The 24,755-nt window shown below is 43.3% G+C and overlaps 1 protein-coding gene across 2 annotated transcripts; it reads right to left on the reverse strand.

The window, feature by feature from the left end:
- Nucleotides 1–903: 903 nt before the first annotated feature.
- On the reverse strand, nucleotides 904–8,801 carry LOC123071050 (uncharacterized). Of its 2 annotated transcripts, none has more exons than XM_044494514.1 (7): nucleotides 8,304–8,801; nucleotides 4,917–5,057; nucleotides 4,459–4,824; nucleotides 3,397–3,642; nucleotides 3,003–3,095; nucleotides 1,752–1,952; nucleotides 904–1,507 (listed from the first exon to the last, which is right to left on the reverse strand). In XM_044494514.1, the coding sequence occupies exons 1-7, from the start codon at nucleotides 8,685–8,687 to the stop codon at nucleotides 1,292–1,294; spliced, it is 1,647 nt and encodes a 548-aa protein (XP_044350449.1). In that variant the 5' UTR covers nucleotides 8,688–8,801; the 3' UTR covers nucleotides 904–1,291. The 2 variants fall into 2 exon arrangements, with proteins under 2 accessions (XP_044350449.1, XP_044350450.1); XM_044494515.1 differs by lacking the exon at nucleotides 8,304–8,801 and adding an exon at nucleotides 6,276–6,812.
- Nucleotides 8,802–24,755: the final 15,954 nt, after the last annotated feature.

Here is a 24,755-nt window from a genome sequence, read left to right on the forward strand (position 1 = left end):
CCGAGCCGCGTGGCAAAAAACAGAGCCACTTTGCAACAATGCAGGAAGCAGTTAGGAAGGACGTGGAGACTTGGAGAGGGCATTTGGTATGCTTCAGACTCGTTGGGGAATTGTGCGGAGCGCTGCAATGATGTGAGAATTAGAAACTTTGTGGGAGCTGATGACATGTTATCTTATTCTGCACAATATGATTGTTGAGGATGAGGGTGATGGTGTAGCCCAAACCCATGATTTCGAAGCACACAGGGAACAAGTTGAAATCCCGAAAGATCAAGATGCGGCTCAACTTATGAACTTTCTGCAGATGCATCAGAATCTTCGAGATCAGTAGGTACACACGCAGCTACTCAATGATCTTGTGAAGCACATGTGAATCCACAATGGCAACCAAGGAGGCAATGCTTGAGTTTGACACTTAAAAAAATTATGTAAACACTATCTATGCTTCATACCAACAATTGCTATTTACGTGCGACATTGTGTTGCATTATCAACGTGCATGTATTTGTATGGATTTGAGAGTCCGTATCAACGTGCATGTATTTGTATGGATTTGAGAGTCCGGATTTGAAATATATGGATGCCGGAAGGAAATATGAGGGGCGGTCGGGATGCGCCCGCGGACTTTTGTAACGTTTGAGTCCAGCGGAGTGGAGTCAGTTGCCGAACATCTTATCAACTCTCGATTTGGTGGAAGATCAGTCCAGGAGCTGGGAGTGGAGTGGAAGATTTGAAGGAGTGGAGTGCATCCGAACAGGCCCTTAGAGAACTCGCCAGTTCAGCTCGCTAGATTTGCTGCCGCAGATGGCACATGTCAGATGACTCGAATCCAGCATGACCCAATACAATCACATTGTACGTTGATGTATCAATTACGACAAAACAGCAAACCAACAATTCAACTTGGAGCTTTTACACCGCTCATAGGATGGCAATTGAACAATACGAGCCAAACCAAATAGCACTTCTACATAGTGTACATAGGTTTCCAACCATTTCTAATCAGCTGAATACAACGGTGCACATACATCTTTGTCAAACGTGTATCTATTTTCTGGCAAAAACACTATGAATGTTTTCAGAACATGACAGCAGCTGCGCGCCAGATGCAGAGCTTTTTTACTATACAATTGTGCCACCGTGGCCTTATTCGAGGAAGTTGATCGTACCTCGTGGCAAGCCGGCGTGCATCATGGGAAATATTCCAGACCTACCGTGATATGTACAGCTGAAGTACTGACTAAAAGGGAGTACAATCAAATCGCATGGGCGCACGGTTAAATATGAGTACTCAGCAGTTCTCATCCCTCAGGTAGTCCGGGGGCAGCGATGCACACCTTTCATTCATGTGAGCGTATGGTTCCATGGCATTGTATCCTGGCAGTTCCATTCGATATCTGCCCTTGATTTGGCAAAACGGGAGCTTCACAGTGTCGTCTTTGTTGCACCACGACGGAAGCCGTGTCATGTTGGCTTCAAAGAAGTTCAGGATGTAAGCATCTTTTATCTGCATGGCAATATGGAATTCACAGGTCATATGTTCATACAAAAAGATGGTGTTGAAGTGAAAGATTATAAAGTCATCCAAATCATTTGGTATTTGCCAGAATAGGCAATGCTGATAAGCCAGCATTTCACTCAATCAGTTACTGAGATAACCCAGCCTTTTTACTGGACGGTTTACCTAATACCACCACCTATAAGCTCATAAAGGCTCACAAACTTAAGAATAAGAATTCAGGATTACTCACCGTGAACTCCGTGACTTCTATAGAGCTGGAAATTGGTTCAAAGAGTCCAGCCTCCTTGTACATCATGAGGACGTAGGCCACACAAGATGCTGATTGGCCATCAGTGTAGACCCAATTATCTTTCTCAGGAATTGTCAGCAATTTGTCAAATGTCATCCCACGTTTCTCTGATTCCACTATGATTTCAGGTAGATCAAGACCCTGAAATAAGTGGCACCGTTACAAAGACTATACTTAGAAAAGAAGATTGCTATTTAGCATGAGAGAATTGTAAAGAACAATGATTTTTTGTGAGCGTAAACAAGGTACGGACCTAAAGGTGAAACTAATATTGTGTCAAAACAAGTTAAGCCTTCAAGGTCAAATTGAATAGTCAACAAAATCAGTTTTAAGCTCCAATATCTCAAGTATAATAGGTCCTCGGTATATAATATTTCTTGAAAAGCCCTCAGTATGGTACATAGAATATATAATCCTAGAGAAAAGCATTTAGCACACAGATCCTTTATATACCCCTTTGTTCACACAGTAGGTTACAACGAGTGGTTGATAAAATGAAACTAGTACAAGTATCTCCTTATAAAGAGCTGAGAATGTAAATCAATCTGCATTCAATTTTCAACAGGGTTCCATTTCAGAGCCCAACCTGCATTTAAGAGCATTCCAGAAATTTGTACGTCATTCAATTTTGATAGTACTTTACTTTTTATATAACACAGGGCTGCCAAGCCTGTTGTAAAAAAAGTACTCCAATAGAGTGTATGTTAAGTTTTCCAGTAGGCTGTGGGAGAATAAACCAAGTTTGCTCTCTAGTTTCACCTCGGATTTTGTGCACGGGCTGTTGGTTCATGGTATATGCAAGTTACTCTCTCTGCTCTTTTATTCTCTGTCACATCATCACATATCCAACATGGCAAATTATATCGATGATGACACCATCAGTACTGGAGATGCGCAAAATAGATGATAGTATTCAGGTTTATAGGTCCGGAGTAAATGCCACGGTATCAAAGGTTACTACATTTACATTGTCCATATTCCAGCAGGATTGTGGTCACACAAGAGCTTATCGCCACAAACTAATGAATCAGCTAGATGAATTGAACTACCAAAACTGGGGCCAGGTACTACCTAGATAATTAAAAAAAATCACCGGGTGCTGAAGAACCGGCATCAAGTAACCAAACCAAGAACGAACTGTAATAAAAACAGAGCACAGCTATTGGAAGTCAATGACAAATTAAAACAAACCTTCGTTCCCAGCCGCTTGTTAAGGGCTTCTGTCCACATGCTAGCCGCGTAGTCTGGTTGAAGCTTGTTCCACACAGTCATAACAGATGCAACCTAAGTCAATCATTAGATTTAGGTTACTACATTAGGAAATAAATCCTGCGAAAGTGCATAGTCCAATCTCATCGGTAATGCTTAAACAGCGATGATATCTGATACTACAATTTATAAATATGAGAACATTTTGTCTAAGAATTGTGCTACAAGGTTAAATATTAATGTTTTAATCTGTGTCATAAATCGTATGCACCATCTAAGCTATGAGCCTCTGAAAACAAAAGCCGATGATACACATATGAACTAATAAAATAAACATTAGCAAAATGCTCATGGAAAACGTATGCATAAATCATACCACGTGAGCATCCAATGGTGGTGGATAGTTGTTACTTATAGTATCGATCCAACTGAAAATCATATTATGATACCCATAAGGCTTCCCATTCATTTTCTTCGCATAAATCCAAGCTGCTGTCTCATTAAATTTTGCTCGTAAATCTTGACGTAATGGAAGCAATGCAATCTGAGGATTCGAATCATCCTTTGTCGTTTCAAACTCCCACCATTCTTCCCATGGCAAGACAGCAATAATATCTTCTCCCTGCACAACTCTGTTTGTTAGCTTAATTTGCAAGACTGAAACTGATATAACACATGTGACAAGAAATACCCTGCAAATAATTTGGCCCCCGCAGTAATAATTTGTAATTCAAGCAAAATAACATCTAAATATGATTAGCACTTGGTAGTAACATTTCCTTTATTTGTTTTCCGTATAAACGTTGGAAACATTACAGGTAAAAAACAAAGATTGAAGACAGTTTGCAGATATAACTATACCTGCAGCCAGTAACAGCAACGAGGACATTATTTTCTGGTGAAATATGCACATTCTACAGAATGCTTTTGAAGTGTGCCCCTCTTAATATGGCTGAAATAACTGACACAGATATACTCCCTCCATTCCTAAATATTGGTCTTTCTAGAGATTTCAACAAGTGACTACATACGAAGCAAAATGAGTGAATCTACACTCTAAAATATGCCTATATACATCCGTATGTGTTAGTCCATTTGAAATCTCTAAAAAGACAAATATTTAGGAACGGAGGGAGTACCGTGCAGTGCAAATTCACTATCTATATTGTCAAATTATTCAATAAAATAACTGATAATTTGAAGCATATAGCAGTTCTTCACTTCTCATCCTTCTAGGCAAAAAGGAAAGGAATTAATTCATTTAGATCAAACTATGGGATCTTACTCAGTAAGACTGATGTAACTAGTTAATCGAAATAAGAAACAGCTAGTATCTACAAGTGTCATTTTATCATGCCTATCACATAGGGTAATAGTTAAAATGTTTGATCTTCACTATTTTTTCAGTTCTGATACAGTAATGATCTTGTACAGGTACCTCCTCATTTTCATGACCAGATTCTCCAACCCACAGCTTTCCTTCAGAGTCCCTCAGGCAAACTGCAGTATGGCCTGCATAAGCTCCGGTAACCCACTTCTCAAGGGTTTCAAAACCACCCCAGCGTCCACGGATTTTTGATAAAACCAAAAAATCTCCAGATTGGATGTCATCAGGATTTAATTCTGAAACCCACGGTTTTGGTCGTTCCTCAAAGGTCGCACCCATATGCTTTTTGAGAAATGCAAGGTTTGCATTCTCACCCCATCCAGTATTTGTGAAAAGAGGGAAAACATCCCAGAGTGCTCTGAGTGTCCCGATTGTTCCTGACGGCATGAGGAAGATGGACACTCCATTATGTTTCACCTATTTTAAGATCACAAAACAGCGCAATTGTATCAACAATGTTAAATGTCAGTTGTAAACAGAACAAGCATCGGTTACTACATAGTACTTACGTAGTCATATTCGGCCTTGCTTTCCCATTCTTTGATTTCAAGGGTATGCTCACGGCCTAGAAAGTAGTAATCCCATGTAACACGGTACGGAGTAGCAAACACATAAAGATCCATACAAGTCCAGCTATGTGCTTTCGTTGTCTACAGAAAGGAAAGGTTAGTTTCAAAATGGTTAGTAAGACAGGGAAGATGTTTGTATAAAGGAGGGAAAAGATAAATACTATTTTAACTTGTACTCGGGGTAGTATTTAGCTTTCTAATCTAAAATCATAAAAAAGAAAGTTGAGCAATAGGCTTTAATTGTGCAACCCACGAACTTAAAAAAAAATGAATACTGCCTTTAATCTAATAAAAACAAAGACAACAAACATCATATGGAAGATAATTCTGGCTACTGAAAGTCAGAACACACATGGATTATATGAATACCCAATATAAGTCTCAAGATGCAAGTCGGATTTCCCCCATCATCCTTACGGCATAAAATTGATGAGAACACATGATACCTTGCTCTTGTATGCATTGTACTATGGATAGTATTTAACAATCAAGCAATAGGTTGGAACATCATACTGCCTTTCAATAGTAAGTAGCAAAATAGTTTGCTCTTCGTGTTGTTAGGATTAGAAAATAGTTTGCTCTCTGTGTCGTTAGGATCAGCCTTTGGAACAGTCGTCAAGGGAGAGCCAGTTAATCAGGATAAAAAGTTTGAACCACTCTTCTAGTGGACCCCAGTTGCTGTCAGCATGTAAAAGAATCTATTTGAAAAAAGAAAATATCAACCTTAAGCATCCATGTGGACCTTACTGATTAAAAATCTAACCCATTTATGACTACTTCGAGTTCTCATCGCTGAGAATTGCAATTCCCTATAGTGCAATTATAGCTTTCCAATCTAAATGATGACATGATGCTAATAGCCATAAAACATGATAGAACAGTGTATGTACTTTGCGGTGATTATAATTATATTTTTAGCCCAATACGGATAAGGACTAGTTATGTTCCCCACAATTATAAACTAACAGGAACCAAGTTTTGATCACGCAAGGGGACACAACTAAGAAGTATACTAAAAAAAAGCAACAACTACCAGAGTTGAGCAATAATGAAATCAACCCATTTACAAAACCTACAGGCCACTGCTCAAAACTACGAATCCCTGTGTTCGATATGGCGATGCTGGAAATACCAAAATCGTGTCAAGATTTTTCGGCACTTATGGATAACAAATTACACCAACTGGCGAGCTCCCCACTACCTCACTAGGGGAGAAAGTGGTTCTACCATCCACCCGATCGAACCCAAAAGCGAGTATAATAATAAGCAACGCGAGGTGGGTCTCGCACCGGCGTTCACCTCGAGATAGACCGTGCCGCCCCCGAGGCCCCCGTCGGTCCCGTTGGCGTCGCGGAACTCCATCCACGCCCGGTTCTCGTAGAAGCATGCCCCCTTCCATTCGGCGGCGCGGGCGCCGTCGCCCCCCGGCACGCGCGCGGCGCCGACGAAGGCCGGCAGGAGGTCGGCGGGGCCCCGCAGCGCGAGGCGGCGGAGCAGCGGCCGGGCCACCGGCCACGGCAGGAGCGGGAGGAGATCGCCGGGGAGGAAGAGCGGCCCCTTCAGCAGGAGCTGCGGGAGCGTGCCGCGCGAGGCGGCGAACAGCAGAGCGGCGACGAGGAGGGGGAGGAGGAGGAGCTTGAGCCTGGAGGCTCCCATGGCGGGGGCCTAGGGTTAGGCCGCCACCGCGCGAAGGAATTCAGATGCGGGGTTGAGGCTTCAAACAAAGGGAGGAGGAAATTCTGTGAGGTTTGCAGAGGTTTGCTTGTTGGTAGCGGCTCCTCGCTTGTTGCTTCCGTATCGAGTTGACCGTCATGTTGCGTTGCGTGCGCCTTGCTCGAGGTAACAACAACGACGGTTCGAGGCTTGCGATGCTGTTTTGCTCCACTTCCATTTGATCACGCTTCACAAGACGAACCAAAAATGGTTTGCACATATTTCTGGCATATTCTGAGGATATACACTAGTACTGTCTGTCTTGTTTGCATAAAAAAAGTGGAGTAGTAGGACACGGCAGTTGAGGATGCAGTTAAGTGGCGCGCGTGTCCCTCTCGCAGCCACGATGCATTTTCATTTCTATCCGCAACCATGTGGGAAGATAAATAAATAAGGGTCCCGATAACTGCCACACGTGTGGTGTATCGAGTAGTTGTGCCACACGCCTCGTGTGGCATGGACAGCCCACGCATCTACGTGTGGGCAAAACAACTAATGCCCACACACCTTTTTTTTCCTCCTGAACCCTCTCACACGCGTGCGTGTGGGTGAAGTTGATAACGCCCACACGCCCGTATGTCAGGCCTCGTACCCTCCTGGTCCCGCACGCCACGCGTGACGCCCACCGCGCGCCCGCAGTTGCCATGGTCTAGACCTTCGTCCATGTTCGTTTAACTGCAGTTGCCATGTCGCTGAACTACGGTTGCCATGTCGGACAACTGCAGTTGCCATGGTTGCTCAACTGCAGTTGCCATATATGGTCTGATCTAATGTAGTTGCCATGATTTCATAACTTTAAGAGTTGCCACATACTAACACTAGGCAGTTGAGAGAGTTGCCATGTGCTCACAAGCATGCTAGGGCAGTTGCCATGTAAAAAGGAAGAGTTGCCATCTGCTTACGTGCACGTTAGGGCAGTTGCCATGTACGTGCACGTTGGGGCAGTTGCCATGTACCATGCAAAAACACATGGCAACTCGGTAAAAGAGAGTTGCCATCTGCTTACGTGCACACTAGGCAGTGGCCCTGTACCCTGCAAAAACACATGGCACTCGGGTAAAAAAAGAGAGTTGCCACCTGCTTATAAAGCACACTAGGGGCAGTTGCCATGTGCGCTGCGAAAACACATGGCAACTAGCAGCTTGGGTGTGGGAGAGGAGACGGGCGTGTGGGCGAGATGGCAAATGCCCACACACTAGCCCTTGTGTGTGCGTGCAAAGTGGCGTGTGGCGCGAACTGTTGAACGCCCACACACCGGCCCCTCCGTGTGGTAAAACGGATGTGTGGGCGACCTCTCTCACACACCACACACACGAGTTGTCCTAGATGGCATACAAAATCAGCTAATTCGTGCCAAGATTCGTGTAGAAGTTACTGGACGATGATAAAGACGTGTGGGTGAGTTGGCTAATGCCCACACGTGTGGGCGTTAACATTTCCGATAAATAAATAAAGGAAGGAAGTAAAAGCCCGTCTCCCGATCTTGGTTCAGAAAAACAAAAACAATCCGGAAGTAAAAACAATTTGAGGAAAAACCTATCCGGAAGCAAGCTCTGCGGCAGTTCGTGGCGACCGTGCTCTACGGCGGACTTTGCGGGAAGCACCGTGCCGTACCTTGAGGTGGACCGTGCCGCCGCCGTACTTGGAGCCGGAGTCGTTGTGGAAGGACAGCCAGGCCTCGTTCTCGTAGAAGCAGGCTCCTTTCCAGCCCACCGGCGCGGTGCCCGCCTGCGCCGGCCCGGCCGTCGCCGCGCCCACGAACACCGGGAAGATGTCCGACGCGCCGCGGAGCGCACGGAGGGCCGCCATCGCGACGCGCCTCGGCAGGAGGGGCAGGACGTCCGCGGGGCTGAACGGCAGGGCGGTGAGGATGCCGCCGCTGCCCGCGCCCCACGGGGCGCCGCCGTCGTCTGCGCCGGAGGGGCGGAGGAGCAGCACGGCCGCGAGCGAGGCCGAAAGCAGCAGTAGAGACACGGCGGCGAGCTTGGAGACTGCCATGGTGGTCTGCGGTTGGGGGGAATTTGATCTCGGAGCTTTTTTTATATGCGGGGAGGCTGGTGGTGTCGGTAACGCACTTCCGTGTCAAAAATGGCCAGCCAGCACGGTGAATACAGGTTACAGGAGCGGTGTTTGGTAGGAGTACGTAAATGTTTGGGTTGTACCGTGTGGCTCTGGGTCCTGGAATGGTTTCACCGTCCAATAGAAAAGCTTGCACTTAATGATACTCCTTGATTACTCTAGTTGTGTGGGGAAGATGTCAATTTAACCGTAAACACACTTGCAAAACGTCTGCTTGCAAATAAAGACTTTTTAGAGGTTTTGAGGAGTTGAGGAAAATTTGAGCCATGAGATTTTTCTTTTTCTTTTTTGTGGAAAAAAGGTTGAGGTCATATATTAAGTATCACAAGTTCTTATGAATACACACTTACAGAAAAAAAAATTACATCCAAATTCTTAGGGGTGCCAAAATCGTCTTTCACATGCATTAGAGACGGCCTGCTGTGAGCTTGACTTTTGGTTGGGCCTCCGCCCTTGACGGAGCACATTTGTTCAAACCCCTTATAGAAGCAGCTTCACAACTACTTTCTCCTTCGAATTTATTTGGCCCTTAGTATATGTATTACAATGATTTCTTTTAGAAACACTTCTCTTTGCAATTCACATCTACTTTCTCCGTCGGAATTTATTTGATCCCTTATTATTTTGTGTCAAATTTTGACCTCATATACAACTAGCAAAATATAATTGTATACCACAAAAACAGGATCTTTGCAAAATTCTTTCAAATACTAATCTGGCATATAAATTACATTCTAGTATTAGATCTAGGGTCAAAATTTAACACAAAATACGAGGGGTCTAACAAACAGAACGAAGGAAGTACCACCTTAACACCGAAGAAGAATTTGAGACAATGCTTTATTTCCGCCTTAGTGAATCCCAGTTCAACATTAAAACTATACGAAAAAGCTAACGAGTGAACGTCAGATATCAAGGTTTTTCGAGTGAACGCTATTGTGGCCATCGGGTGTCTTGCACCAATCTTGGCGCATGGACGGCTATGTCAGCCCCGGGAATAATTCAGTCGAGGCATTCCTCGCGCGAACGACAACATACCCTCATGCAGCCTTATCCTTAGAGCGACAAGTGGAGACCACTCCCTTCCTCCTCCTCGTCTCACGTCATTCTACATTTTGCTCTCCGTCGTTGCCCCCTTCATCTCGCATGTGCGAGCCCCTGCAACAAGGTAGTAGCGGGTGGCCGTTGTGGGGTGGACGCATGGATGGAGGTATCGAAGCTGCCAATGTCGGGGGCACGCTCGAGGCTGTCGCTACCGCGGTTGTTGCTGCTCACCTTCGACTCCATCTTCAGTCGAATCAAGCCATGTGTATGTGCAGTCTCTCGGTGACGCGCGAATCGATGACTCTTGTCTATGTATTCCCCCCATCCCACACCCTGATTTTTTTGATCTTCGTGTTCAATTTGGGATTCCTTGTACCTGTTTAGTTTGAGCTCTGCCCATTTTATACCTATGGCTTCTTAGCTGAGAGCAGGGAGAGAGGAAAGAGAACACAAGAAAACGGAGGCAAGGAATTTTTCTCTTGTCCCTGGCGGCTGGAACCCTAGCCGCCACCAGGAGAGCCCATCTTCCAGTGCCGTCCTTCGGCGGCTCCCCTCCACCGGTGACCTCGATCGTCGATGGTGAGGGGGGTCGCCGGATCCACGTGCGTGGATCATTTTTACTCTCTTGTAGTATTGGTTTTTAGACTGTTCATCATCTTGCACTACAAAAGAAAGACACATATGTAACATTATGGGCCCAACGAAAAAAATTACTGTCATGCTTATGACACTTCTATGACGATAATTGTGACAAGAACACATTGAAGGAAATATGCCCTAGAGGCAATAATAAAGTTATTATTTATTTCCTTATATCATGATAAATGTTTATTATTCATGCTAGAATTGTATTAACCGGAAACATAATACATGTGTGAATACATAGACAAACATAGTGTCACTAGTATGCCTCTACTTGACTAGCTCGTTTATCAAAGATGGTTATGTTTTCTAACCATGGACAAAAGAGTTGTCATTTGATTAACGGGATCACATCGTTAGGAGAATGATGTGATTGACTTGACCCATTCCGTTAGCTTAGCACTTGATCGTTTAGTATGTTGCTGTTGCTTTCTTCATGACTTATACATGTTCCTATAACTATGAGATTATGCAACTCCCGTTTACCGGAGGAACACTTTGGGTGCTACCAAACGTCACAACGTAACTGGGTGATTATAAAGGAGTACTACAGGTGTCTCCAAAGGTACATGTTGGGTTGGCGTATTTCGAGATTAGGTTTTGTCACTCCGATTGTCGGAGAGGTATCTCTGGGCCCTCTCGGTAATGCACATCACTATAAGCCTTGCAAGCAATGTAGCTAATGAGTTAGTTACGGAATGATGCATTACGTAACGAGTAAAGAGACTTGCCAGTAACGAGATTGAACTAGGTATTGGATACCGACGATCGAATCTCGGGCAAGTAACATACCGATGACAAAGGGAACAACATATGTTGTTATGCGGATTGACCGATAAAGATCTTCGCAGAATATGTAGGAGCCAATATGAGCATCCAGGTTCCGCTATTGGTTATTGACCGAGAATAGTTCTAGGTCATGTCTACATTGTTCTCGAACCCGTAGGGTCCGCACGCTTAAGGTTTCGATGACAGTTATATTATGAGTTTATGAGTTTTGATGTACCAAAGGAGTTTGGAGTCCCGGATGAGATCGGGGACATGACGAGGAGTCTCGAAATGGTCGAGACGTAAAGATCGATATATTGGACGACTATATTCGGACTTCGGAAAGGTTCCGAGTGATTCGGGTATTTTTCGGAGTACCGGAGAGTTACGGGAATTCGCCGGGGAGTATATGGGCCTTATTGGGCCATACAGGAATAGAGGAGAGAGGCCAAAAGGAAGGAGGCCTGCGCCCCCCCTCTGGTCCGAATTGGACAAGGGGGCCAGCCCCCTTTTCCTTCTCCCTCTCCTCCTCTTTTCTTCTCCAACAAGGAAAGGAGGAGTCCTACTCCCGATGGGAGTAGGACTCCCCCCTTGGTGCGCCTCCTCCATAGGCCGGCCGCCTCCCCCTTGCTCCTATATATATATAGGGGCAGGGAGGCACCCCAAACACAACAATAATTGATCCTTGAGATCTATTAGCCGTGTGCGGTGCCCCCTTCCACCATAGTCTTCCTTGATAATATTGTAGCGGTGCTTAGGCGAAGCCCTGCGACGGTAGAACATCAAGATCATCACCACGCCGTCGTGCTGACGGAACTCTCCCTCGACACTCGGCTGGATCGGAGTTCGAGGGACGTCATCGAACTGAACGTGTGGTAGAACTCGGAGGTGCCGTAGTTTCGGTGCTTGATCGGTCAGGTCGTGAAGGCGACTACATCAACCGCGTTGTGCTAACGCTTCCGCTTACGGTCTACGAGGGTACATGGACAACACTCTCCCCTCTCGTTGCTATGCATCACCATGATCTTGCGTGTGCGTAGGAAATTTTGAAATTACTACGTTTCCCAACAGTGGCGTCCGAGCCTGGTTTTATGCGTAGATGTCATATGCACGAGTAGAACACAAGTGAGTTGTGGGCGATACAAGTCATACTGCTTACCAGCATGTCATACTTTGGTTCAGCGGTATTGTTGGATGAAGCCGCCCGGACGACATTACGCGTACACTTATGCGAGACTGATTTTACCGCCGTGCTTCGCACACAGGTGACTAGCGGGTGTCTGTTTCTCCAACTTTAGTTGAACCAAGTGTGGCTACGCCCGGTCCTTGAGAAGGTTAAAACAGCACTAACTTGACGAACTATCGTTCTGGTTTTGATGCGTAGGTAAGAACGGTTCTTGCTCAGCCCGTAGCAGCCACGTAAAATTTGCAACAACAAAGTAGATGACGTCTAACTTGTTTTTGCAGGGCATGTTGTGATGTGATATGGTCAAGACGTGATGAGATATAAGTTGTTGTATGAGATGATCATGTTTTGTTGAAGTTATCGGCAACTGGCAGAAGCCCTATGGTTGTCTCTTTGTTGCATAAGATGCAAGTGCCAAATAATTGCTTTACTTTATCGCTATACGATAGTAATAGTTGCAAGAGCAATAGTTGGCGAGACGACCATGTGACGACACATTGATATAGATCAAGATGATGAAGATCATGGTGTCGTGCCGGTAACGATAGAGATCATGACAGTACTTTGGAGATGGAGATCACAAGCACAAGATGATGATGGCCATATCATATCACTTATATTGATTGCATGTGATGTTTATCTTTTATACATCTTATTTTGCTTAGTTTGACGGTAGCATTTTAAGATGATCTCTCACTAAATTATCAAGAAGTGTTCTCCCTGAGTATGCACCATTGCGAAAGTTCTTCGTGCTGAGACACCACGTGATGATCGGGTGTGATAGGCTCTACGTTCAAATACAACGGGTGCAAAACAGTTGCACACGCGGAATACTCAGGTTAAACTTGACGAGCCTAGCATATAACAGATATGGCCTCGGAACACGGAGACCGAAAGGTCGAGCGTGAATCATATAGTAGATATGATCAACATATTGATGTTCACCGTTGAAACTACTCCATCTCACGTGACGATCGGACATGGTGTAGTTGATATGGATCACGTAATCACTTAGAAGATTAGAGGGATGTCTGTCTAAGTGGGAGTTCTTAAGTAATATGATTAATTGAACTTTAATTTATCATGAACTTAGTCCTAGTAGTATTTTGCAAATTATGTTGTAGATCAATAGCTTGCGTTGTTGCTTTCATATGTTTATTTTGATATGTTCCTAGAGAAAAATGTGTTGAAAGATGTTAGTAGCAATGATGCGGATTGGATCCGTGATCTGAGGTTTATCCTCATTGCTGCACAGAAGAATTATGTCCTTAATGCACCACTAGGTGATAGACCTATTGCAGGAGTAGATGTAGATGTTATGAACGTTTGGCTACCTCAATATGATGACTACTTGATAGTTTAGTGAACCATGCTTAATGGCTTAGAATCGGGACTTCAAAGACGTTTTGAACGTCATAGACCATATGAGATGTTCCAGGAGTTGAAGTTAATATTTCAAGCAAATACCCGAGTTGAGAGATATGAAGTCTCCAACAAGTTCTATGGCTAAAAGATGGAGGAGAATCGCTCAACTAGTGAGCAAGTACTTAGATTGTCTGAGTACTACAATCACTTGAATCAAGTGGGAGTTAATCTTCCAGATAAGATAGTGATTGGCAGAGTTCTCTAGTCACCATCACCAAGTTACTGGAACTTCGTGATGAACTATAATGCAAGGGATGACGAAAACGATTCCCGCGCTCTTCGTGATGTTGAAATCGACGAAGGTAGAAATCAAGAAAGAGCATCAAGTGTTGATGGTTGACAAAGATCACTAGTTTCAAGTAAAGGGAAAAGGGAAGGAAAGGAACTTCAACTAGAATGACAAGCAAGTTGTCACTCCCACGAAGAAGCCCAAAGCTGAACCAAAGCCTGAAACTGAGTGCTTACACTGCAAAGGAAATGGTCACTGGAAACGGAAATACCCTGAATATTTGGTGGATAAGAAGGATGGCAAAGTGAACAAGGGTATATTTGATATACAGGTTATTGATGTGTACCTTACTAGTGTTTATAGTAGCCCCTGAGTATTTGATACTTGTTCGGTTGCTAAATATTAGTAACTCGAAACAGGAGTTACAGAATAAACAGAAACTAGTTGAGGGTGAAGTGACGATGTGTGTTGGAAGTGGTTCCAAGATTGATATGATCATCATCGCACACTCCCTATACTTTCGGGATTAGTGTTAAACCTAAATAAATGTTATTTGGCGTTTGCGTTGAGCATGAATATGATTTGATCATGTTTATTGCGATACGATTATTCATTTAAAGTCAAAGAATAATTGTTGTTCTATTTACATGAATAAAACCTTCGATGGTCATACACCCAATGAAAATAGTTTGTTGGATCTCGATCGTAGTGATACACATAATCATAATATTGATGTCAAAAGATGCAAAGTTGATAATGATAGTGCAACTTACTTGTGGCACTGCCGTTTGGTTCATATCGGTGTAAAGCGCATGAAGAAACTCCATAAAGATGGATTTTTGAAATCTCTTGGTTATGAATCATTTGATGCTTGCGAACCGTGCCTTTTGGGCAAGATGACTAAAACTCCGTTCTCCGGAACAATGGAACGAGCTACTAACTTGATGGAAATAATACATACCGATGTATACGGTCCAATGAGTGTTAATGCTCGTGGCGGGTATCATTATTTTTTGACCTTCACAAGATGAATTGAGCAGATATGAGTATATCTACTTAATGAAGCACAAGTCTGAAACATTTGGAAAGTTCAAAGAATTTCAGAGTGAAGTGGAAAATGATCGTAACAAGAAAATAAAGTTTCTGCAATTTGATCACGGAGACAAATATTTGAGTTACGAGTTTGGTCTTCAATTAAAACAATGTGGAATAGTTTCACAAACTCATGCCACCTGGAACACCATAGCTTAATGGTGTGTCCGAACGTCATAACAGTACTTTATTGGATATAGTGCGATCTATGATGTATCTTACCAATTTACCACTATCGTTTTGGGGTTATGCATTAGAGACAGTTGCATTCACTTTAAAAAGGGCACCATCAAAATCCATTGAGACGACGCCTTATGAACTGTGGTTTGGCGAGAAAGCAAAGTTATCCTTTCTTAAAGTTTGGGGCTGCGATGCTTATGTGAAAAAGTTTTCACCTGATAAGCTCGAACCCAAATCGGAGAAGTGCGTCTTCGTAGAATACCCAAAGGTAACTATTGGGTACACCTTCTATCACAGATCCGAAAGCAAGATTCGTTGCTCAGATGGATCCTTTCTAGAGAAGGAGTTTCTCTCGAAAGAAGTGAGTGGGAGGAAAGTAGAACTTGATGAGGTAATTGTACCTTCTCCCTTATTGGAAAGTAGTTCATCACAGAAATCAGTTCCAGTGATTCCTACACCAATTAGTGAGGAAGTTAATGATGATGATCATGAAACTTCAGATCAAGTTGCTACCAAACCTCGTAGGTCTTCCAGAGTAAGATCCGCACCAGAGTGGTACGGTAATCATGTTCTGGAAGTCATGTTACTAGACCATGATGAACCTACGAACTATGAGGAAGCGATGATGAGTCCAGATTCCACGAAATGGCTTGAGGCCATAAAATCTGAGATATGATCCATGTATGAGAACAAAGTATGGACTTTGATTGACTTGCTCGATGATCAGCAAGCCATGTTAAATAAATGGATCTTCAAGAGGAAGACGGACACTGATAGTAGTGTTACTATCTACTAAGCTCGACTTGTTGCAAAAGGTTTTCGACAAGTTCAAAGTGTTGAATACGATGAGATTTTCTCACTCGTAACGATGCTTAAGTCTATCCGAATCATGTTAGCAATTGCCACATTTTATGAAATCTGGCAAATGGATGTCAAAACTGCATTCCTTAATGGATTTATTAAAGAAGAGTTGTATATGATGCAACCAGAAGGTTTTGTCAATCCTGAAGGTGCTAACAAAATGTGCAAGCTCCAACGATCCATCAATGGACTGGTGCAAGCATCTCGGAGTTGGAATATACGCTTTGATGAGTTGATCAAAGCATATGGTTTTATACAGACTTTTGGAAAGGCCTGTATTTACAAGAAAGTGAGTGGGAGCTCTGTAGCATTTCTGATATTATATGTGCAAGACATATTGTTGATTGGAAATGATATAGAATTTCTGGATAGCATAAAAGGATACTTGAATAAAAGGTTTTTCAATGAAAGACCTCGGTGAAGCTGCTTACATATTGAGCATCAAGATCTATTGAGATAGATCAAGATGCTTGATAAGTTTTTCAATAAGTACATACCTTGTCAAGATTTTGAAATAGTTCAAAATGGAACAGACAAAGAAAGAGTTCTTGCCTGTGTTGCAAAGGTGTGAAATTGAGTAATACTCAAGACCCGACCACGGCAGAAAATAGAAAGAGAATGAGAGTCATTCCCTATGCATCAGTCATAGGTTTTATAAAAGTATGCCATGCTATGGACCAGACCTATTGTATACTCTGCCCTGGTTTGGCAAGGGAGTACAATAGTAATCTAGGAGTAGATCACTGGACATTGGTCAAAAATTATCCTTAGTAGAATAAGGATATGTTTCTCGATTATGGAGGTGATAAAAGAGTTCGTCGTAAAGAGTTACATCGATGCAAGCTTTTACACCGATCCAGATGACTCTAAGTCTCAATCTGGATACATATTGAAAGTGGGAGCAATTAGCTAGAGTAGCTCCGTGCAAAGCATTGTAGACATAGAATATTTGCAAAATACATACGACTCTGTAATATGACAGACCCGTTGACTAAACTTCTCTCACGAGCAAAACATGATCATACCTTAGTACTCTTTGGGTGTTAATCACATAGCGACGTGAACTAGATTATTGACTCTAGTAAACCCTTTGGGTGTTGATCACATGACGATGTGAACTATGGGTATTAATCACATACAGATGTGAATATTGGTGTTAAATCACATGATGATGTGAACTAGATTATTGACTCTAGTGCAAGTGGGAGACTGAAGGAAATATGCCCTAGAGGCAATAATAAAGTTATTATTTATTTCCTTATATCATGATAAATGTTTATTATTCATGCTAGAATTGTATTAACCGGAAACATAATACATGTGTGAATACATAGACAAACATAGTGTCATTAGTATGCCTCTACTTGACTAGCTCGTTTATCAAAGATGGTTATGTTTCCTAACCATGGACAAAAGAGTTGTCATTTGATTAATGGGATCACATCGTTAGGAGAATGATGTGATTGACTTGACCCATTCCGTTAGCTTAGCACTTGATCGTTTAGTATGTTGCTGTTGCTTTCTTCATGACTTATACATGTTCCTGTAACTATGAGATTATGCAACTCCCATTTATCGGAGGAACACTTTGGGTGCTACCAAACGTCACAACGTAACTGGGTGATTATAAAGGAGTACTACAGGTGTCTCCAAAGGTACATGTTGGGTTGGCGTATTTCGAGATTAGGTTTTGTCACTCCGAATGTCGGAGAGGTATCTCTAGGCCCTCTCGGTAATGCACATCACTATAAGCCTTGCAAGCAATGTAGCTAATGAGTTAGTTACGGAATGATGCATTACGTAACAAGTAAAGAGACTTGCCAGTAACGAGATTGAACTAGGTATTAGATACCGACGATCAAATCTCGGGCAAGTAACATACCGATGACAAAGGGAACAACGTATGTTGTTATGCGGTTTGACCGATAAAGATCTTCGCAGAATATGTAGGAGCCAATATGAGCATCCAGGTTCCGCTATTGGTTATTGACCGAGAATAGTTCTAGGTCATGTCTACATTGTTCTCGAACCCGTAGGGTCCGCACGCTTAAGGTTTCGATGACAATTATATTATGAGTTTATGAGTTTTGATGTACCAAAGGAGTTTGGAGTCCCGGATGAGATCGGGGACATGACGAGGAGTCTCGAAATGGTCGAGACGTAAAGATCGATATATTGGACGACTATATTCGGACTTCGGAAAGGTTCCGAGTGATTCGGGTATTTTTCGGAGTACCGGAGAGTTACGGGAATTCGCCGGGGAGTATATGGGCCTTATTGGGCCATACGGGAATAGAGGAGAGAGGCCAAAAGGAAGGAGGCCTGCGCCCCCCCCTCTGGTCCGAATTGGACAAGGGGGCCAGCCCCCTTTTCCTTCTCCCTCTCCTCCTCTTTTCTTCTCCAACAAGGAAAGGAGGAGTCCTACTCCCGGTGGGAGTAGGACTCCCCCCTTGGTGCGCCTCCTCCATAGGCCGGCCGCCTCCCCCCTTGCTCCTATATATATGGGGGCAGGGGGGCACCCCAAACACAACAACAATTGATCCTTGAGATCTATTAGCCGTGTGCGGTGCCCCCTTCCACCATAATCTTCCTCGATAATATTGTAGCGGTGCTTAGGCGAAGCCCTGCGACGGTAGAACATCAAGATCATCACCACGCCGTCGTGCTGACGGAACTCTCCCTCGACACTCGGCTAGATCGGAGTTCGAGGGACGTCATCGAGCTGAACGTGTGCTAGAACTCGGAGGTGCCGTAGTTTCGGTGCTTGATCGGTCGGGCCGTGAAGACGTACGACTACATCAACCGCGTTGTGCTAACGCTTCCGCTTACGGTCTACGAGGGTACATGGACAACACTCTCCCCTCTCATTGCTATGCATCACCATGATCTTGCGTGTGCGTAGGAAATTTTTGAAATTACTATGTTTCCCAACACATATATCATCATAGATGTGGTGGGCTCCTACTTCTATGACAAAAAATCATGATAGAAAATGGGCTTTTCGTCCTGGGCGGGTCGGGGATGCACCTGCATGACATTCTTTGGGTCGTCCATGACGGAAAAAATCATGGTAGAAGCGAGGGCGAGAAAAATTTCGGGGAGTTCCAGTTACGGTGGTGGTTGGGGCCGAGCGATGCACGGAGGTTTGCGTGTTTCTCTCATATATGTACACGTGTGTGTGCAAGGCGTTGGGATCTAACTGAACCGGAGCAAGGCGTTCGCTTACTGCACCCGAGCGATTGCACTACTATGTTACTGAATCCAAGTGATCGATCCCTTGGCTGTTAACTGAACCCGAGCGATTCCTTCGCTATTGCTGCTAAATGAAGCCGATCAAACCTGCCTCTTGATGAACAGTGACCATTGTTGGGGTTGGATGAACAGTTCCCGGTGGGGGTTGGACGAACAGGACCTTGTGGTAGTAGGCCGTTTCTGCTGGGATGAACAAGACCCCGAGGAGGCTGCCACACGGGAGCCGGTTGGGGGTGGATGAACAGGCCCCATGGAGGGATGGTTGAACAATAGCCGGTGGAGGCTGGATGAACAATAGCCTGTGGATGAACAGTAGCTGGTGGAGGCAGGAGGAAACGTGGTGGATGAACAGTAGCAGGTGGAGACTGGAGGAAGTCGTCAATGGATGTAGCCCATGGAGGCTGCAGCGAGGCAGTAGACGGTGGATGAGCATGACCACATTTTGACCATAGGGGCTCCAACAGAAGTTTGTTTCCTCCATTTTGCGGTACGCCACACCCTTTCCGGTGAACAGGACCACGTCTCGGCCGTACGCGGTCGAATAGAAAGAAGACAGTTTCATCCGTTTCGTAGTATGCCAGACCTCATTTCGGATGTTCCGTCCAAGCCGGTTGACTCCCGATAAACATGACATATTCCGACCCAGTCGGTTGCCTCCCGATGAACACGAGTTGTTTCCTCCGTTCAGACCCAACCGATTGGCTGCCGACGAACGGGACACCATCGCTACCGTCCGTATGCATGAGTAGGCATTCGAGACCCCGCTCGTACGTACGTACGTGGCCGTAGATTTTGGCATGTGGATGTACGTATGTGTACATAGTTTAAAAGGGACTGCCTGAACTGCTATGTCGGGGGCTCTACTACTACACATGTCATTGCTTGCTCGGCCACGGTTCATCATTGCAGAGAGACCGATTGACCAGTATGTACATACACGTTCACGACCAGACAGACAACGCAACACACGCTTCGACCAGGTGGGTCCCAACTGTCAGGGAGGATAAGGACGCACTTCCTTCCGTGCGAAGATATAGATGGTGGGTCCGAGCTGTTAGGGGGAGGATTCATTTTTTTGCGTGTAATAAGGAGGCACATCCTTACGTGAGAAGATGTAGCTAGTGTGTCCATCTGTCAGCCTCACCGCGTACAATTCTCTTCTGATGGCTATCGTTAGTTGACCATGTTGACCATGCCGCTCGGATAACACCCAAGTGGTGAAAGATGGCGAGCCCTAGGAAGGGAATGACGTGGAGCCAGGGAAGACGAGGCAGGTGGATGCCCAAGCGGAGGAGAGTACGAGGGTTCACCAGTTCGGCTGTGGTGTGAGGCTGTCATCGCCGGAGAATAACAGGAGGTGTTGGTGAGTAGAGGAATGGCCTGGACAGCAATGGGAGTAGGATGGGCTGGTGAGGCCTGCATAGTAGCACAGCCAGCGATGAGAGGCGGTAGCAGGCTGTACCTGATACGTCTCCAACGTATCTATAATTTTTTATTGTTCCATGCTATTATATTACCTGTTTTGGATGTTTATGGGCTTTACTAAACACTTTTATATCATTTTTGGGACTAACCTATTAACCGGAGGCCCAGCCCAAATTGTTGTTTTTTTTGCCTATTTCAGTGTTTCGCACAAAAGGAATATCAAACGGAGTCCAAACGGAATGAAACATTCGGGAGAGTTATTTTTGGAACAAACGCAATCCAAGAGACTTGGAGTGGATGTCAAGAAGCAACCAAGGCGGCCACGAGGGTCCAGGGTGCGCCCTAGGGGTGTGGGCACGCCCCCACCCTCGTGGGCCCCTCGTGGCTCTCCTGACCGACTTCCTTCGCCTATATATATTTACGTACCCCAAAAACATCCAGGAGCACCACAAAACCCTATTTCCACCACCGCAACCTTCTACTCCCGTGAGATCCCATCTTGGAGCCTTTTCCGGTGCTCTGCCAGAGGGGGAATCGATCACGGAGGGCTTCTACATCAACGCCAAGGCCTCTCCGACGAGTTGTGAGTAGTTTACCACAGACCTTTGGGTCCATAGTTATTAGCTAGATGACTTCTTCTCTCTCTCTCTCTCTCTCTCTCTTTGAATCTCAATACAATGTTCTCCTCGATCTTCTTGGAGATCTATTCGATGTAACTCTTTTTGCGGTGTGTTTGTCGAGATCCGATGAATTGTGGGTTTATGATCAAGTTTATCTATGAGAACTATTTGAATCTCCTCTAAATTCTTTTATGTATGATTGGTTATCTTTGCAAGTCTCTTCAAATTATCAGTTTGGTTTGGCCTACTAGATTGATCTTTCTTGCAATGGGAGAAGTGCTTAGCTTTGGGTTCAATTTTGCGGTGTCCTTTCCCAGTGACAGTAGGGGTAGCAAGGCACGTATTGTATTGTTGCCATTGAGGATAAAAAGATGGGGTTTATATCATATTGCTTGAGTTTATCCCTCTACATCATGTCATCTTGCCTAATGCGTTACTCTGTTCTTATGAACTTAATACTCTAGATGCATGCCGGATAGCGGTCGATGTGTGGATTAATAGTAGTAGATGCAGAATCGTTTCGATCTACTTGTCACGGACGTGATGCCTATATACATGATCATGCCTAGATATTCTCATAACTATGCATTTTTCTATCAATTGCTCGGCAGTAATTTGTTCACCCACCGTAATACTTATGCTATCTTGAGAGAAGCCACTAGTGAAACCTATGGCCCCCGGGTCTATTTTCCATCATATATGTTTCCTATCTACTTTATTTTGCAATCTTTACTTTCCAATCTATATTATGAAAATACCAAAAATAATTATCTTATCTTATTATCTCTATCAGATCTCACTTTCGCAAGTGGCCGTGAAGGGATTGACAACCCCTTTATTGTGTTGGTTGCGAGGTTCTTGTTTGTTTGTGTAGGTACGAGGGACTTGTGTGTAGCCTCCTACTGGATTGATACCTTGGTTCTCAAAAACTAAGGGAAATACTTACGCTACTTTGTTGCATCACCCTTTCCTCTTCAAGGGAAAACCAACACAGTGCTCAAGAGGTAGCAAGAAGGATTTCTGGCGCCGTTGCCGGGGAGGTCTTCGCTCAAGTCAAGACATACCAAGTACCCATCACAAACTCTTCTCCCTCGCATTACATTATTTTCCATTTGCCTCTCATTTTCCTCTCCCCCACTTCACCCTTGCCATTTTATTCGCCCTCTCTTTCCCATCCGCCTCTTTTTCGCTTGCCTCTTGTGTGCTTGTGTGTTGGATTGTTTGTCACGATGGCTCAAGATAATACTAAATTGTGTGACTTTTCCAATACCAACAATAATGATTTCCTTAACACTCCGATTGCTCCTCTTACCAAAGCTAAATCTTGTGAAATTAATGTTGCTTTGTTGAATCTTGTCATGAAAGATATCTGGCCTTTCTAGTGAAGATGCCGCTGCTCATCTAAACAACTTTGTTGAGTTGTGTGATATGAAAAAGAAGAAAGACTTGGATAATGATATTGTTAAATTGAAGTTATTTCCGTTTTCACTTAGAGATCGCGCTAAAACTTGGTTTTCGTGTTTGCCTAAAAATAGTATTGATTCATGGAATAAGTGCAAAGATGCTTTTATCTCTAAGTATTTTCCTCTCACTAAGATCATCTCTCTTAGAAACGATATTATGAATTTTAAGCAACTTGATCATGAGAATGTTGCACAATTTTAGGAGAGGATGAAATTAATGATTCACAATTGCCCTACACATGATTTAAATTTATGGATGATCATACAAAATTTTTACGCCAGATTGAATTTTGCTTCTAGAAATCTTTTAGATTCGGCCGCGGGAGGCACTTTTATGGAAATCACTTTCGGAGAAGCTACTAAAGTTGTAGATAATATTATGGTTAATTATTCTCAATGGCACACCCAAAGATCTACTAGTAAAAAAGTTCCTGCGATAGAAGAGATTAATGTTTTGAGTGGAAAGATGGATGAACTTATGAAATTGTTTGCTAATAAGAGTGCTCCTATTGATCCTAATGATATGCCTTTGTCTACTTTGATTGATAATAATAATGAATCTATGGATGTGAATTTTGTTGGTAGGAATAATTTTAGTAACAAAGCGTATAGAGGAAACTTTAATCCTAGGTCGTTCCCTAGTAATTCCTCTAATAATTATGGAAATTCCTACAACAACTCTTATGGAAATTTTAAAAGATGCCCTCTGATTTTGAGATTAGTGTTAAAGAATTTATGATCTCTCAAAAGAATTTCAATGCTTTGCTTGAAGAAAAATTGCCTAAGATTGATGAAATTGGCTAGGAACATGGGTAGAATTTCTCTTGATGTTGATTCTTTAAAACTCAGATCTATTCCACCTAAGCATGATATAAATGAGTCTCTCAAATCCATGAGAATTTCCATTGATGAGTGCAAGGAAAGAACCGCTAGAATGTGTGCTAACAAAGATTGCTTTGTAAGAGCGTGTTCTTCTAGTTCTCATGATAATAATGATGAAGATCTAAAAGTGATTGATGTGTCCCCTATTAAATCTTTGATTTGCAATATGAATCTTCATAATGATGGGACTGGAGATGAGTCAACTTTAGTTAAAAGGCATCCCAATGCTTTAGAGTGTTTAGATCTTGATGCTAAATTTGGTAAAAGTGGGATTGGAGAGGTCAAAACTTTACATAGCAATGAACCCACTATTTGGATCTCAAGGAATTTAATTATGATAATTGTTCTTTAGTAGATTGTATTTCCTTGTTGCAATCCGTGTTGAATTCTCCTCATGCTTATAATCAAAATAAAGCTTTTACCAAACATATCATTGATGCTTTGATGCAATCTTATGAAGAAAAACTTGAATTGGAAGTTTCTATCCCTAGAAAACTTTATAATGAGTGGGAAACTAGTATTAAAATTAAAATTAAAGATCATGAATGCTATGCTTTTCGTGATCTGGGTGCTAGCGTTTCCACGATTCCAAAAGCTTTGTGTGATGTGTTAGGTTTTCATGAATTTGATGATTGCTCTTTAAATTTGCACCTTGCAAAATCCACTATTAAGAAACCTATGGGAAGAATTAATGATGTTATTTTGTTGCAAATAGGAATTATGTTCCCGTAGATTTTATTGTTCTTGATATAGAGTGCAATCTTTCATGTCCTATTATTCTTGGTAGACCTTTCCTTAGAACGATTGGTGCAATTATTGATATGAAAGAAAGAAATATTAGATTCCAATTTCCATTAAGGAAAGGCATGGAACACTTTCCTAGAAAGAAAATCAAATTACCTTATGAATCTATTATGA

The sequence above is a fragment of the Triticum aestivum genome, chromosome 3B (assembly GCF_018294505.1).
Source record: "Triticum aestivum cultivar Chinese Spring chromosome 3B, IWGSC CS RefSeq v2.1, whole genome shotgun sequence".
In the NCBI taxonomy this organism is placed as follows: domain Eukaryota; kingdom Viridiplantae; phylum Streptophyta; class Magnoliopsida; order Poales; family Poaceae; genus Triticum; species Triticum aestivum.